We start from the raw sequence: 18359 nt of genomic DNA on the forward strand, positions 1-18359 counted from the left end.
ATGGTGGAAATATACTATCAGACCTGCATAATAATTATTTTAGTGCCCTACGAGTAAAGTTTTTTAAAATTGTATGTAAATCTGTTTATTAATAAAAAAAATTTATATGCACAACAGCAATGTTTTTATTCTTCATTTTAGATTTCTTCTTCTTCTGGGTATAGGCAACTGTTGAGATCCACTAATACTGGTAGATCATTTGAATTCACTGTATATTGATCTTGGTTGGCTGCAAAGTCAGGGTCACATTTTCTACTGTACAATATAACTTCGCTCTTATCATATCTTTTTATACAGTCAATGATACTATTTGCATTCATTTTGTGAAATTCGCGTGTGTCAATTTGTCTATTTGTGCATCTTTCAGACAATGAAGACTATTTAATTGTTTGATCCTCTCGGCCTACCCTATGTACTCTAACCTCCGCACATACACCCACATATTGAGATCTGTTAAGAAACTTTTGTTAGAAATCGGGAGAGAGTTTAGGATCTGATGACTAAAAGTCGCAGTTTTCAGGCACTAATGTATTTCATCTTCAAATGTTCCGGTTATACTTTACAGTCAATACAGTCATACAGTCATAAAGTCATACAGGTTATACAGTCAATGATACTATTTGCATTCATTTTGTGAAATTCGCGTGTGTCAATTTGTCTATTTGTGCATCTTTCAAACAATGAAGACTATTGAATTTTTTGATCCTCTCGACCTACCCTATACATTCTACACTCCACACGTCAACAACTATATTGAAAGCTGGGTCAAACTTTTATTCAAAACCGGAAGAGAGTGCAGGATCTAACGACTAAAAGTTGCGGTTTTCATGCGCTAATATATTTCATCTTCAGATGTCGTGGTTATACTTTTAAGAAGTTTCTCAGCATTTACGTAGACAATTCACGTCTGAACGACTTTATGCTGGAAAATATGCTCTCAGCACTGTATAATATTGATTTTAGTGCCCCTACGAATAAAATATTTTAAAACTATATTTAAATTTGTTTATTAATAAAAAAATCTATATATACACAACAACAATGTTTTTATTGTTAACATTAGATTTCTTCTTCTTCTTCTGTATATAGACGGCTGTCGAGAACAACTAATGCTAATAGATCATTTGAATGCACTGTATATTGATTTTGGTTGGCTGCAAAGTCAGGGTCACATTTTCTACAGTACAATATAACTTCGTTCTTATCATATCTCTTTGTATTGTCAATGATAGTGTTTGCATTCATGTTGGGAAATTCACGTGTGTCAATTTGTCTATTTGAAGCAATATCACATACAGTGTTTTCAAGTGGTGAATCACATTCGGTAACAGCCAAATAAAAAACACTAGGTTTATAGTCATAATAGCCAGTGTCTTCACAACGATGACGTAGAAACAACATTGTCTCGTTTCCCCAGCAGCTTAGTCGTACTCCTAATTGCTCCTCCCATGATAAATTAAACCCATGACGATACCAGTGTGGTAGAAACAAACTTAAACATCGTTTAGGGTTCTTTCCAATCATACCAGAAAAAGTAATCTCCCAGTGATCAGATTTGTCATAGTGACAATTGGAGCATAGTTGCCCTCTAAGGTGAGAGTCACAAATCTCTTCAAGGCATGAATTACAGCCTTTAATTTGTACTACATATCCTCTATATAATTTACATGGATTGCATAATTTGCACACTTCATTATATTCATCAATAATTGTACAATTCTCACATGATGACTAACTGCAAAGAGTATACATTCATAATAGACATGTATAGAACATTTTTTGGTTTCCAGTGTCAACTCTCTCACACCTAAAATGAAACTGATCTTCATTTGATAAATTCAGAGGGGAAAGAAAGGAGAGAGAGGAGTAACTGAGTCATCTAGATAGAATCTATGACAATTCATTCAAAAGTATATCCACGATATTATTTTGCTATCTTTCAATTAATATATCAATAAATTGAGTAAAAGCATTTGAGTTACGTCGTAAAAGCTGCATACAATAGTCCAACGATGGAGAATCATTCTCCGTTTTATTGCCAAATGTTCTCTGAGAAAATATTTTCAGTTGAAGAGATAACTTGAGAAAATCGTCATCTAGAATCAAACGTTTTTCCATAATCACAAGATGCAATATAATTCTCTCTTTCTCAAATTAATTCATTTTTCAATCCTAACACTCTCACTGCTGACTCTAGACTAACCACGATTCGTTCTATTTAAAGAATATTCGATTATCTACTTAAAAAAAGATCTAACAGAAAGAAAAAAAACATTTTTGATTTCAAAACAATTTTATTGTGTGTGAACATAATTACAAGAATAATATATTACACATAGAATTACCGGTATAACTTATTGTTCTCAATATGCTTCACTATTGCATTTAAAGCACTTTAAAGTCAATGTATATGTACTATATTGACTTTCGCAGCGAAGTATAATTGGTCCTCCAATTTAAATTTACTCAAAGATATCACGTATCTTTCATACACTTCATCCCATTGAAGACAAAGTCGAGATCCTTTTGTGATTTTTACTGCAATGTTTGGTACTCTTGTATCATTGCTGCTGCCACCAGCTCCCCTATCAAACTCCCATTAGTGTAAACATATCCCTCATTATTGCAAATATATATCTTGACAAATAAATAAACAAGTATAGTCAAACTATTCTCTCTCCTTGAATTCTATTCTCACACTAATAACAACTATACTAAAAATCCTTCCTTATATTAGTTGTGGTGGCTATGAGCGGTTGCTAAGACCTCTTGGGCCTATTATGCAAATGCATGCTAAAAATCCCTGGAAGTCAGGTCTGATATCATTCCTGTTCGTATTGTAGCTCTCTGATTGGCTTAGAAACAGGCGTGTGGTCTTGTCCCGTTCAAATGTTAAGGGCGCCCTCTACTGATGATGATGAAGGAGTTATTTACTGCGGCTTGGGGGGTGTCTTTATTGATTTTACTTGGACAGTCTTGTATTGCTGTGAACTGATGAAGCGTGTAACATAACTAAACAATTTAAACCCTAATTTCATAGTTACTTCACTTTTTTCCGAGAATCAATAGTTTTTTTTCTGCTTACCATGAGGTTGGCAGTTGAGCAGTTTTTTTGTGAAAATTTGTGTTTTCTATATGTAACCCTGTGATGACCCCACCCCTGTTTCGGCTTAGGTGATAATAGGTACGGTTACTTTTTCTTTTCCTTTTTTTAAGGCAGCTCTGTGGTAACCATGTCTGTTGCGGAAGACTTGTGATGAAGTCGTTCCTACGAAAGGTAATTCTAAAAAAGTTATATAAGATTGAAACAGATTTTAAATGAAAGCTTGATTTGTTACGAAGCATATGTTTATAGAACAAGGAATTCCAGGTTCGAAAAAAGCTAATATTTAATAAAACTGAATTTTTCGTTCCAAATGAGACCGAAGCAACAGCTGGAACGGTCTAAAATTAGCTTCGAATTAAATTTTCATGAACATGGCTAACTAGCATATTTAGTGTACTAATTTCTACTTCATAATTGAATTAGAAAAATGAAGAGAAATGGCCAAACTTATGAGAATTAATGAGTATTAAGGCATTAACAATCATATTTTGCCCATTACCGATTAAAGTTACTCATTTTAAAAAGCACTAAAATGTGTATTAAGGCATAAGTTAATAAACCGTTCCATGTTCGCAGTTAATTCGCAATAAAATTAAAGTGAATACGAATTGAATTGCCATTTCTACTGGGAACAAACAAATATTCGTTTTTCTCTGAAAACGACTCTGTCGTCTTCTTTTTTCAGTAGGGGTTGACAGGCCCGCCGATAATGTAGAATTAGGTCAGAAAATAACAGAGAAGTCAATTTGGCAGGGTTTCATGAGACTAGATATCCATGTTTTGACTAGAATTTGAGGGATTGATATAATTGCTCCTACAAAAGCAGATTAGTAACAAACGTGTAAACCTTTCTGTCTGAAAAACAATCGAATCTAGTCCCGTAAAACCCCACCGATTGACTCTATCATATGTCCTAATTTTGTGTTGCCCTATCAGCTGAATATATGAAAAAAAGTTAATTTGCAGGGCTGTTGAAAATAGTCACGTCAATGTGAGGGGGCACATGCTCCCCTTAGATTTAAAAATACATTTTCTGGAGTGTTTTAGTTGAAAAATGCCTCGTTTTGTATTTCCATTAGGAAAATAGAAAAACACTAGTTTGCCCACCCCCCCTCCTGATTTTGAAAAATGCATTTTGCCCCCCTCCCTCCATCCCAAGTTTTTGTGAATTGACACCACTGAGGTGAACAACGATAAAAGACAATATGTGAACGATCTCTCGCAAAATATAAATACTGGAAGAATCGAAATACTGTAGACCCGGTTGGAGCTGAGCGACCCCCCCTAACATAGTCTAACGTAGTGTAATTTACTTAATTAACGCAAGTCTGCGTTAACTTGCTCCTAACGCAAGTTTATCGTATCGGCCTATTTTGCCCCCCCCCCCAAAAAAAAAAAATTCTGGATCCGCCCTTGGTTTCAAGCTCCTATGTACAAAAATATGGAATTTTGCATTTTTTTCCAGAAGAAAGATCACGGATGCATATTTTTTCGGGAAGACGTCATAACATCTAACCGTCAGGAGCACTACAAAATCTGTCATAACATCGACAAAAAAATCCGTCAGAACCACTAACCGTCATAACATCTAGAATTTTAAAACATTAGTTTTTTGGGGTTTAGGGGTGGGAGGTACCTAGGTTAGGTTACCTATTTAATATATGCTATGTTATACCCCCTCCCCCCTGATGTGCAAATATATAGCCGAAGTTTGTTTCTAAGCTATTATATACTTATTACTATTATATAGACTTATAAAAATTTTTAGATGTTATGATGGTTTGTGGTTCTGACGGATTTTCCTTTTAGATGTTATGACGTTTAGTGCTTGTGACGGTTAGTCGAAATGGTAGCACCCCGTTTTTTCCAGGGGTGATCATATTGAACCAGTGATCGTAGGAGATCGGGAAGAGGGCTCATTTGATCGGAAATCAGAAGTTCTAGCGCCCTTTTTAAGTGACCAAAAATATTGGAGGGCAGCTAGCTCCCTTACCACGCTCATTTTTCCCCAATGTCACCCGATCAAAATTGTTGAAATAGCCATTTTGTTCAGCATAGTCGAAAAATTTAGCAAAATTTTTAGCAAATATCCCCAACTCTTTCGTGGATTGGCGCCATTAATTCAGAGCTACTCTGTAAAAATAACAACTTATATGGTCATTAGCTCTCAAGAAAAAGTAACAATAAATTGGACTTGGACTGGAAAATTGGAAAGGGTTTTTAGGTAAATTGCTATAAAAAAAAAGTCGCTATTTTGAAAATATGGTCACTAGATGACATAATAAACACTGTTCCATACAAAAATTTGAAATAATAAACATCCAAAAATTCTTGTTGCAATCATTGTTTGCTGTTTGCTATTGAAGTTTTGCAACATATGACGCAGAATACATAACCAATAGAAAGATCGAGAACATTCCAGAAATCCAATGAAAAAGGGTGTTACAAATACGTCAGAAGAATAATTCTGCCTATAAATACCGCCATTTTGAAAAATCGATCATTGTTTGGAAAACTGTTAGACTATTGAAACGTGTTGATAAAGATATATCATATTTGAGCTTCGAAGGTAATCTTTTCCGTTTATGAAGATTGATTTATGAGTCAGTGAAGAATGCTTTTATTTTTCTGTAGACTGTGGGCTAGGCTCTGTTTGGTTTCCACTGAATTAGCCTACCTGAAAACAAATAAAAATGATTTTTCCTTATAGGCTATGCTAAACTAGGATTGTGGACAAGTAACATTCTAGTTTTAGGAGCTTTTTCGCTAACTTGGAACGTCAAAGGGTTATGAAAATGAGATCTTCAGACAGATCTATGGTCTAAACTAGGCCTAGGCTATGCCTAGCCCATGTCCTGGGAAGATATTTGGGTAAACATTAAGCAGTTCATATTATTGACCTTCAAAAAAGTGAGCATGGGCCTAACACTAGATTCTATTTTTATGTTCTCTCTGAGTAAAATAATCACTTCCTTCTAGAGGGAGGACTGGAGGAAGGTAGGCTACATCAGAATTCCTGGTAAATTACAGCCCCCCCCCCTATATATGCGAATTCAGAGTAGGCCTATATATTTCTACAGCCTAACCTAACCCTGAATTGGAATATATAGGAGGGGGGCTGAAATTCATTTCCGATAGGAATTGATTATTAGGCTATATTCGTAATCAGCATTCAAAAAGGCATCAAATGGTGTATTCACTGTATTCCTAACTCAATAATAGGATTTGGTAGAAATTTCTACACCCTAACCCTAACCCTGAATTGGCATATATAGGGGGAGGCTGAAATTCAATTCCGATAGAAATGATTATTATAGGCCTATTCGTAATCAGCATAAAAAAAGGCATCAAATGGTGTATTCACTTTAGTCATAACTCAATAATATGATTTGATAAATATTTACCATGAATCCATTATAATCAGAAAGGTTTCCCCTGATTGGAATGCTGGCAATTTTTGTATTTTCCCCCTGAATGGATAGCCTACGTTTTTTGTGTTCATCATTTATTTATTGAGAGTGATTGTATTTGTGTAGGCCTAGATGTTGGTGTGAAAAATATTGGGTAAAATTCTACTTTAGCCACTTTTGGCTATCTTGGAAAGGGGTTAGGTTAGGAAAATGAAACTTTTAATGGTGGGCCTATATGCTAAAGTAGGCTATGTCCTGGGAAGGTATTTTGAAGCACCTACCTCCACTTCTCCATGTAAAGGGTCCTGACCTTTGATGAGCTTCAACAATCTGTGTGTTATCAAAGTGAAACCTTGCAAAATAGATATTCTGCTTAAATGAAGTACAACAAAATATTTTTAGTTTCACAACTTTGCTCAATCCCAATTTATAAAGTTTTAAAGATATGCAAATACAGGTAAAATTCTACTTTAGCCACTTTTGGCTATCTTGGAAAGGGGTTAGGTTAGGAAAATGAAACTTTTAATGGTGGGCCTATATGCTAAAGTAGGCTATGTCCTGGGAAGGTATTTTGAACCACCTACCTCCACTTCTCCATCTAAAGGGTCCTGACCTTTGATGAGCTTCAACAATCTGTGTGTTATCAAAGTGAAACCTTGCAAAATAGATATTCTGCTTAAATGAAGTACAACAAAATATTTTTAGTTTCACAACTTTGCTCAATCCCAATTTATAAAGTTTTAAAGATATGCAAATACATTTCCTAAATTTTGAAAAAATAAACAAAATAAAAATATTGATATGGCTTAAAATTCTACTCAAATAACATAAATTGCATTTTCATAACTAAAGCCAGAGAAAAAGAAACTAATAACTGAAAATTAAGGTAAAATGTAGTTTTGTCAAAATTTCAATAGTTAGGCTATGTCATGTAAGTAAATTCAGGACCCTCTAGAGGAAAAAGGACTGGAGGTAGGTACTTCAAAATACTTTCCCGGGGCATACTTCAGGATGTAGACCCATCCCTGAAAGTTTTGTTTTCTTAACATATCCCCTTTCCAAGATAGCTAAAAGTAGCTAAAGCAGAATTTTTCCAAGAGTTTCAACTGAAAGCAAGGAGCAACATCAAAACTTAAATAAACAGAAATTACGCTATTGTGTATATGAGGGTGGTTGCCCCCTCTTCAGTACCTTGCTGTTCACTACAGTTTTTCAGCACTTCAAAAAAGTGTGCTTTTGTGCTTTTCAGCACAAAAAAAGTTCCTTATTGTTCCAATTAAACAACCCTTGTGTTCCAGTAGTTGTTTTTAAATAATTTTGGTAAAATTTGAACTTAGCATAAAAGCGTGGGGTGTTGAGGAGGGCAACCCCCTCATATAAGCGATAATTTCTGTTTGTTTTAAGTTTTAATGTTGCTCTTTACTTTCAGTTGAAAAATTCAATATATATATATATATATATATAGCCTATATATTTTTTTTTATTTAATATCTGATCGCTTTTTAATAACACCAGGATACCTGGCTCTACCTCCAGAAAAATCCCCTCTTCATAGATATATCATCTGGATAATTCAATCCTGGCAAAAATTTAACCCATACAATTGCCATTAACATCTCCATGCCTAAAATTGAATCAGTAAAGAAAAAGTAGGAAATGAAGAACTCTTGTATAGGAATTCTAGCAAATTCACCAAGTGTAAAATTTTTCCTGAAAAGCTCACCCCCTGGAAACTTCTATCTCCATGTAAAATTTTCTCAGTGTAAAATCCTCCCAGCAGAAAATTCTTCCTCCCTTCCTCACCCAAAAAAACATGCATATTCTCATTAACAAGTAAAACTATGTTAATTTTGTAGCTTAAAAACCTTTCCCCAGGGGCTGTAGGGGATCTGTGTAGGGATCTCTAGACATGGTTATTAAACCTTAAAGTATGCTGAAGAAAAAAGCTCAAAATTTTTATTGGATGACTTTGGGGGAAAGGTGCCATGGGAGCGGGCCTAGGTGCCCTCCAATTATTTTGGTCATTTAAAAAGGGAGGGCACTAGAACCTTTCATTCCCTTTAGAATGAACCCTCTAGACAGTCTAGGCCCACTGGGTCAATACACTCATCCCTAGGGTGATAATTACAAAATTACACATTTTTTGCAGATATGAGCTTGAAACCTCTAAAGTAGAGTTCTTTGATACACTGAATCCAATGGTGTGATTTTAGGAATCAGCTTAATAAGCCAATTCTTTTGATATATCAATTGGTATCAATACTCGTTTTTTTATTTGAGCCAGGTCACTCCATATAGATCATCTACCACCAGCTGTGATTGCCCATCAAAATCCAAACAGAGATCATTCAAATTTGAAATATTTTGTTTTTCTTTTGCTAATGTATTTTTTATGTCTGAATATATATGGGATTTAAGTTCAAGGGGGAGAATTGTCCTGATGTGAAACCAGTACAATTTACATTACTTATAGAATCTAAACATGGTATCTCTGCAGGCAGGATGATTTTTTTAGTATCCCTACTCACTTTGTAAACTATTCTAAGGTGTAGGAAATTGCATAAGGACAAGTCTACATCTACATCTATGGAAGCAATCTTTCTCTAGTTTTAGCTTGAGTTGGACAAATTGGGTAATTTTTTTGTTATTCATATTATTGACTTACAAGTAAACATACCACTTGATAGTCTTTTTTTATGCTATTTCCAAATATAATTATCATTTTTGTAAGAAATGAATTTTGCCAAACCCCACCCCCACCCCTACATATACCAAAGTTTAATCTCCCCCCCCCCTAATATGCAAATATATACCCTGAATTGGTGTATATTGGGGTTGGGGGTAAAATTCATTTCTGACCAAAATGATAATTATATTTGGAAAGACTATAAAAAGGCATCAAGTGGTATGTTTACTTTATTTGTATGTCAATAATATGAATAACGAAAAATTTACCCACATTGATCCCTTTGCCAGGAATCCTTGCAGTTTAAAATTTGCTGTTTTGTTTCATTTTGCATGCAACTTAGTTGCTCTTTTTATTTGAGTTTTTTCATAAAAGTATTTAAAAATAAACTTATTCCAACATAAAAAAAATCCTGAAATATATCCTCTTGTCACCCAACCACCGCTCCCCCCTCCCTGGAAAATTTTCTGCTGGCACCATTGGTTTCAGGAAGGTATTTTGAAGTAGGTTATCTACCTCCACTCCTCCCTCTAGAGGGTTCTGAAATTTGCCTACATGACAGGTCTACACCTATTGAAATTTTGACAAAACAGCATTTTACCTTAATTTTCAGTTGTCAGTTTCTTTTTCTCTGGCTTTAGTTCTGAAAATGCAATTCCTGTTATTTGAGTAAAAACTAAATCAGTGTTTTTTAAATTGAATATTGTGTTTGGATTCATGATGAAATTCTTGTTCTGAAGATGGCCTATTTCTTAGCTATCTTATTAGGAATATTTGCTAAGCTATGTTATCAACATTAAATTTACTGAGGATGTATCAGTGCTAGGCTACCCATGGAAAAATTTGGTTTTACGTAGGAAAAAATGTGATTTCTACACAATGGTGTAAGCTTGGTTTTATGTTCTGTTTCACTTACCTTTTTTGAGGGGTTTCAGCCTCTTAAAAAATTTTAAAATGACATTTTGCTGTTAAGATTAATGAAAGTAATGCTTGACATTCGTGAATCAACTGTAAATGATAGTTATTTCTCACTTCATTATTTTTAGAAACACATTTTAAACATAGTTACTCTGAGCTGGGAGTTAGGTTTTTTGGTAAATTTTTCGCAAATAATATTATTGACTCATGAATAAAGTGAATATACCACTCGATGCCTTTATGCTCTTTACGAATATAATAATTACCTATCGGAAATTCAAATTTAAGCCCTTTTTGAGCTCTTGAAAATGACAAAAATATAAAAACCTAACCTAGGTACCTCCCCCCCCCCCCCAAAAAAAAAAAACAACAACAACAAACAAACTAAATATCGTATACGCTATTAAAACCCCGCTATACATTGTATTTCTCTACAGCGGTGTCCTGCATCATCCCGTCAAAATGGGTTTTTCATTTAGTTTTCAGTTTGAGATATATAAAATAGTGGGTATATCAAAGGAGTACCTGCAAAATGTATTGTTACAATTTTCATTTATCCAACTTAATTGTGGAAAGTCAGTGCTTGTGGATAAAAAAAGGATTTATTATGAAACAGTAAGTAAGCAGTAAGTTTAAAACAGATGTTTTAAGCCTTTTTACAGTCTACATATTTTTATATTTTTGTCATTTTCAAGAGCTCAAAAAAGGCTTGAATTTGAATTTCCGATAGAAGTGATTATTATATTCGTAAAGAGCATAAAAAAGGCATCAAGTGATATATTCACTTTATTTGTAAGTCAATAATATGATTTGCGAAAAATTTACCGGTTTTTTCTCAGGGGGGGGAGGGTAAATATAGACTGCTGCTGCCTGCCACACTATTAATACCATAAATATTACAATGTAAGCTTTTTTGCTGCCTTGTGTTTTTTCCCTAGTTCCAGCCCTGCACTTACTAAGGGCTGTTTGAGCCCTCTAAGGACCCAACTTTTTTCCTAGCTAAATAATGTGAGTATGTACAATTTCGCCATACACAGTACTTAGCCTTGTAAAATTATTAGGATCAAACACATTTTACATAAGCTTTTGGTGTTACAAGTTTTCAAAATTCGTAACATTATAAAGTTATGGCTTTTTCCTAGGGCTAAATCTGTGATTAGAGGGGCTCTATGCTTTATCAGAAAAATTATCATGATATTTGAAAATACGATAAGATAAAGAATCTAATGGTACTACTTAATTTGTTTAGCATTTTCCCTTCAGAAATGGCCAATCTCTATACATTTAGTCTACCCTGATTCCAAATGTCTTTATTGCTGCCCTTTTAAATATGCCTTGTCCTTTCTAATAGGGCCACAATATATCTGAAGATTACACATAAAACTGCTGATTTTGTTGATTTTTTTTTCAAATTATATAATAATTCCAATTGCAAATGGAAGTTTAATAATAAACATGTACCACGTTTTTATTAATCCATGTTTATTTTCATTTTCATACCTAGTTAATTGTATGTTATATGTCTATTATAGATAAAAAAAAAGAACTTCACAAAGAAAACGGCATCATTGGATATTGTCCAAAATACTGTTACTTAAGATTCATTATTTTGTTATTTATTGAATTTGATCACATTTAATCAATGCCTGTTGGATATATGGCATAAAAAGAATTCGAATTATAATTGTTTGTCAATTTGCAAGATATATGCTTCTTGAAGATACTTAATTATCCTAGTTTTTTTTTCTGTTTTGTATGGCTAACAAAATTAACTATTATCTGAAATTTCTCAACTGGGTGAGGGATTTAGAAGCAGTGGGATCTTCATCAACAACTAGTGTAGCTTGGGCTAGCCTATCTCTAAAGATGCTAATAGTCTAGGAAACCAACAAACAAAATTTACTAATTTAAAAATAATACCAAGTCATGGATTTTAAATTGATAGGTCTATTTTTTAGCTAGTTAATTTGCAATTCTGAAGATCCATTAAATGTAAATTAATTTATTTAATTGCATGAATTTTGTCATTGAAATAGTTCATCAGATAAGAGCCTATGGTTCAACTGTCTTGAAAGAAACTGATTTTTCAAATAAACAGGATGAGGAATACAAAAACCGTTTTCTATACTTTTTGAAATAGTATCTTGTTTATAACTGTTACTCCTTGAGCTGTAGCATCACACTGCAGGGCCTAGAATTTGATTCCATGTGATGATTATGTGAAAGTGCCTCTATTAGTCCAAATAACAAGATAGTGTAATCTGTTTGATATTGCTATATTCTGCCTATTACATTACCTTAACTTTATATTCTCAAACTATGTTTTGTTCAGTACTTAAGGATTAGTTGGTGCCCACGCGATATACTGTATAGGGAGATGCTACAGGAAACAAGTCAAATATGTATCTGTCTAAAGGGAATTGGATCATAAAGTGTGGTTTGTCATTGTGTTTACAATATTTAAACATTGTTTTTTGGGATTTAGGGGGAAAAGTTACCTAGGTTAGGTTACGTATTTAATATATGCTAAGCTTTTGGATTGGAGCTGGAAAATTTTTTTTCCTTCTGTTTTAACTACTCCTATTAGGAGCATGTGTATGATAAGGTGCAGTAACAACAAACTGGTCTTCAATTTGATTGGGTAGGTCTGCATTTAGTAGTTCTTGAACTCTAAAAGCTTGTAAATGATCTTGTTTGGGGCTTCTATGCCCCTTTTGTTGGTGGTCTCTCGGGAATTTGCATGGAGCTGTCACTAGCCAGTGTCTGGGGAGGGGGGAGGATAGTGAATTCTACTGGCTGCTTTGGATGATGCTGTTATTAAGATTACTTGATTATTTTTTATTTTTTTTTCTGAAAGACTGGTCTTCCATATTGTTTTGACATGAATTGAGAACCATCAAAATAGTTGTACTTTACACCAATTATACCGACTCGTTTTTTTTACATACTGGCTGAAAACATTTGGGGGGGGGGTCCCATATGCGATGCAACTGCAAGACCATTCTTACTGAAGACCCTCCATGTACACACTATCATCAAGCTGCTGAAGGATATTAAATTTGTTGTGTATCTTTACCTAAAACTGCTTAGCCAGAACAGGCTCATGCTGAATGCAGTTGGTTTTAATTTTCCCAGTTGATGGTTCCTCCTTGTAGCATTAAGGCGAAGCCTGGTTTTGGCTGCAACCAAGCCAATGGTTGGTGTTACTTTAGAGTTCTGCAGCTTCCAGCTTCTGCACAGCACTAATGACAGCCAACATTGGAATCTAGTAACTTATTTGAAAAATTCAAATAGAACTTGAGGTTCTCAGCCAAAAGTTCTCAAATAATAGTAGGGAACAGTTTTTGTTCTTAATTAAATGATGGACATTAAGCTATCAAAACTGTGGACATTTACAAAAGAAAATAGCAAATTTATAACACCAGAACAGTTCATTCTTTTGTCCTATCTTGTGAAAAATCTAGTTTTTCAACTGAAATTAAGGAGCAACATTAAAACTAAAAACGAATAAAATTATTCTGCAAATGATGGAGCTGCCCCTTCCTCCACTCTTGCTATTGACGCAAAAATCGTAGAGCTTTTTTAAAAATACTTATCGTAAAATTCAATGGCCCTTGTGTTTGAGTTGTCTTAAAGAATCAAGACAAAAAGTTTAAGTGTAATGAGGAAGGGTAGCGCCCCTCATACAATGATTTCTGTTTGATTAAATTTTTAATGTTGTTTCTTACTTTCGGTTGAAATTCTTTTTTATTTGATTTCCTACTGTTTTTCAAATGATGCCATGAAATTCCCTTCCCCTCTCCATGTAACACTTCTCCTGGGAAAATTATCCAGAATAATTTTGAATTAACTAATGAACTTCATACATACGTGGAATCGGCATAAAAAGCCGATTGTTTTTATGAATCTATGGTTATCAACATTTGGGCTTTTGAGTTTCGGTTACTATTGGACCGAGTTGTTCACTTACAATTCATTACCAGAACTGGTTGATTCATTGTTATTACTCATTTTCTCCGAAAATGTTGGTACTATAACCTATAAATAATCTTTCACATTAAGAAGTGATAACGCAATGGTCTTTTGGGCATTTGAAACATGGTATTATCTGTATAATATTGTATAAGAAGTTTGAAAATTTAAATACATTTAGCTTGTCCCTTCAGCTTGACATTAATTACAATTTGTAAACCAAGTTAAGCTGAAAATACTTCTTGGATAAAAAAAACTAACCGTTCATTTTATCATAAGTAAATTTTATGATGGACCTACAAGCTTTTTGTTGTTTTTTTGTAAAGCCAGCACGAATTAAATTTTCACTTGTGGTGAAAGATTTATTTTTCTTTGTTTTCCCTTGTAATCGTGTTCGGAATGGCATATGTGTATATAAAGATCATTAATTCAAACAAATGTAATATTATTTCCCTTAACCTAGTTTTCAGAAAATAGCTGAATTTTTTTTCACATTCATATTTTTCATCAGTTGGTCATTAATTAAAGTCTAAATAGAATAAGCGATTGATGAAACTAAAATAATTGTATCTAGACGGTGAGTAATTAAACGAAAAAGGAATTTTTATTGGCTTCTTAAGTATGGCATTTTAAGAAGACAGTTTTCCTACATGTTGGCTTTTATAATGGGTGTTTTAGGAGAGGAAGTTCTAATATATATATTTACTGGGTGTTATACCTATATTTTGACCGTATTTGGAATGCTGTTTTTGAATGACCATAGCTGAGCTGATAAGAGTAACCGTTTCAAATACAAAACGGAAAAATAGCAAAAATATAAGAATATTTTTAATTCAAAGTATTATTATATGCAGATAGGAAGCCTTGTTTCTTAACCATCTTACTCTCTTGCTAGACAGTTTCTTATGATTTAAGTCTTACTTCCTTTTTTTTTTTCAGGTTGAATTATGCAGATTTTCGTGAAAACACTCACAGGAAAGACAATTACGCTTGAAGTCGAGCCTTCAGACACAATTGAAAATGTCAAAGCAAAGATTCAAGATAAAGAAGGCATTCCTCCTGATCAGCAGCGTCTGATTTTCGCTGGCAAGCAGCTTGAAGATGGCCGTACTCTGTCCGACTACAACATACAGAAGGAATCAACACTTCACCTGGTTCTTCGTTTGAGAGGGGGTATGCAGATTTTTGTTAAGACCTTGACAGGGAAGACAATTACTCTTGAAGTAGAACCATCTGATACTATTGAAAATGTCAAGGCCAAGATCCAAGACAAGGAGGGCATCCCTCCCGACCAGCAGCGTTTGATTTTTGCTGGTAAACAGCTAGAAGATGGCCGTACACTATCTGACTATAACATCCAGAAGGAATCCACTCTCCATCTTGTCCTTCGTTTGAGAGGTGGTATGCAAATCTTCGTCAAAACCCTCACGGGAAAAACCATAACTCTCGAAGTTGAGCCTTCAGATACTATTGAAAATGTAAAGGCTAAAATTCAAGATAAAGAAGGCATTCCCCCTGACCAGCAGCGTCTCATTTTTGCTGGCAAGCAACTTGAAGATGGTCGTACTTTGTCCGATTATAATATCCAAAAAGAGTCGACACTCCACCTTGTCCTTCGATTAAGAGGTGGGATGCATATTTTCGTCAAAACCCTTACTGGAAAGACCATAACTCTCGAAGTTGAGCCTTCAGATACTATTGAAAATGTAAAGGCTAAAATTCAAGATAAAGAAGGCATTCCCCCTGACCAGCAGCGTCTCATATTTGCTGGCAAGCAACTTGAAGATGGTCGTACTCTGTCCGATTATAATATCCAAAAAGAGTCGACACTCCACCTTGTCCTTCGATTAAGAGGTGGGATGCAAATTTTCGTCAAAACCCTTACTGGAAAGACTATAACTCTCGAAGTTGAGCCTTCAGATACTATTGAAAATGTAAAAGCTAAAATTCAAGATAAAGAAGGTATTCCCCCTGACCAGCAGCGTCTTATTTTTGCTGGTAAGCAGCTTGAAGACGGCCGTACTCTCTCTGACTATAACATACAGAAGGAATCAACTCTTCACCTTGTGCTTCGTTTGAGAGGCGGCATGCAAATTTTTGTCAAGACCTTGACTGGGAAGACCATTACTCTTGAAGTAGAACCGTCAGATACTATTGAGAATGTCAAGGCTAAGATCCAAGACAAGGAAGGTATCCCTCCCGACCAGCAACGCCTCATTTTCGCTGGTAAACAGCTAGAAGATGGCCGTACGCTATCTGACTATAACATCCAAAAGGAATCCACTCTTCATCTTGTTCTTCGTTTGAGAGGTGGTATGCAGATTTTTGTCAAGACCTTGACTGGGAAGACTATTACTCTTGAAGTAGAACCTTCTGATACCATAGAAAATGTTAAGGCCAAGATCCAAGACAAAGAGGGCATCCCTCCCGATCAACAGCGTTTGATTTTTGCTGGTAAACAGCTAGAAGACGGCCGAACACTATCTGACTATAATATTCAGAAGGAATCCACCCTCCATCTTGTCCTTCGTTTAAGAGGTGGTATGCAGATTTTTGTTAAGACCTTGACTGGGAAGACTATTACTCTTGAAGTAGAACCATCTGATACCATAGAAAATGTCAAGGCTAAGATCCAAGATAAAGAGGGCATCCCTCCCGATCAACAGCGTTTGATTTTTGCTGGCAAACAGCTAGAAGACGGCCGTACATTATCTGACTACAACATCCAGAAGGAATCCACCCTCCATCTCGTCCTTCGTTTAAGAGGTGGTATGCAAATTTTCGTCAAAACTCTTACGGGAAAAACCATAACTCTTGAAGTCGAACCATCAGATACTATTGAGAACGTCAAGGCAAAGATCCAAGACAAGGAAGGTATCCCTCCCGACCAGCAGCGTCTCATTTTTGCTGGCAAACAGCTAGAAGACGGCCGTACACTATCTGACTACAACATCCAGAAGGAATCCACCCTCCACCTTGTCCTTCGGTTAAGAGGTGGTAATCAAACCTCTGGCAAGACCTTTATGAGGAAACTTCTTTAAAGTGGCACCATGAGGTACCGTTGATAATGTCAATTGTATCAACCATAAGTGTTATATTTTTGATTCTTTGGTTCCGGACATTAAAAAAAAAATTGTTTGGATTCTTTCAATTTTTGTTTTGTTATATTTCAATCGATAAATTAAAAGCTTGTGCATGGTATTGGTTCTTCTTTTTTACTTAAGTCTTCCAATGGTTGAAAAAGTTTATTGATAAGACAGTAGGACGAAGGGTTTGGTCCCATGAGATTCCAATTCTTACGATGTATTGGATGGCTAGAGGTTTGGTTCTGCCATAATATTTGTAGTATTGCCGTAGGTAGACTTCTTACTGATCTTTGCCCTAACTATTGCGGACTATACCCATTAATTATTGCCAAAAAGTAGTATGTTTTATAGTGCCTGGTCTTTACTGTTTGTCTTGAAGAAGACAGTGTCTTCATGATGGATTTTTCAGCAGAAAAGAAGCAAGTACAGACCTATTGACTTTTGGGTCTACTTAAGGTTCAGCAGGTAAGTTAAGCAAGGTGAAGTTAATTTGTTTTGTTCTTAATTAAAAAATCGAATCTGGATTGAAAAGCTGTTTCAAATGACTGACAGGACGTTTGGGTGGCTGTGCCTGAAAAGCACAGTATATATAATAGCAGTATGATCTTTCCCTATCTCACCCATTATAAAAACCCGGACCGAGGTGCGAGTGCATTAGAGAACGTATAAACATAAGCGACATTAGATATTTTCACGGGTAGACAAGTCAGATCTCTCTTGAACGCGAAACTTGACTTCAACGTTGGAAAACTAATTTTGAAGAAACTAATTTTAAATTAATTTATTCCAATACATACATGATAATCGGTAATTAGTAGTGCAATGTTATTATTAGATGTTTTTAGGAATTAAAAATAGGTTTCGAAGTCTCAAGTTGGTTTCAAAGGCATTTTGAGAAAGTTTCTGTCAAAATACCTGTTCCAGGGTAATTGGACCGCTAATGGCAGATCAAATGAGGAGCTGTTTGTACGCGCCGGTATATATATATATATATATATATATATATATATATATATATAATATATATGTATATATACTACGAAAAAGAAAGTTTTTTTTAAAGAAAAGTGAAGGCCATATTAAACTTAAGATCAGTAGAAATTGAAGCCTACAATAACTCAAAATGACCAGAAATTATTATTAAAGAATAAAAAAGGAAAGGAGAATGATGGGTATGGCTG

The 18359-nt window shown here is 34.8% G+C and overlaps 2 protein-coding genes across 2 annotated transcripts in view; both read left to right on the plus strand.

The window, feature by feature from the left end:
• LOC148948518 (uncharacterized) overlaps positions 1–18359 on the plus strand; it is a 195830-nt gene that overhangs the window by 147212 nt on the left and 30259 nt on the right. The gene's annotated exons all lie outside the window — the stretch shown is intronic.
• LOC148948520 (polyubiquitin-C) lies at positions 5589–17293 on the plus strand. Its single transcript, XM_089094439.1, has 2 exons — positions 5589–5675; positions 15032–17293. The coding sequence occupies exon 2, from the start codon at positions 15040–15042 to the stop codon at positions 17131–17133; it is 2094 nt and encodes a 697-aa protein (XP_088950565.1). The 5' UTR covers positions 5589–5675; positions 15032–15039; the 3' UTR covers positions 17134–17293.

This window comes from Artemia sp. Qi Xiang Cuo, chromosome 9 (assembly GCF_049724085.1).
Source record: "Artemia sp. Qi Xiang Cuo chromosome 9, ASM4972408v1, whole genome shotgun sequence".
Classification (NCBI taxonomy): Eukaryota; Metazoa; Arthropoda; class Branchiopoda; order Anostraca; family Artemiidae; genus Artemia; species Artemia sp. Qi Xiang Cuo.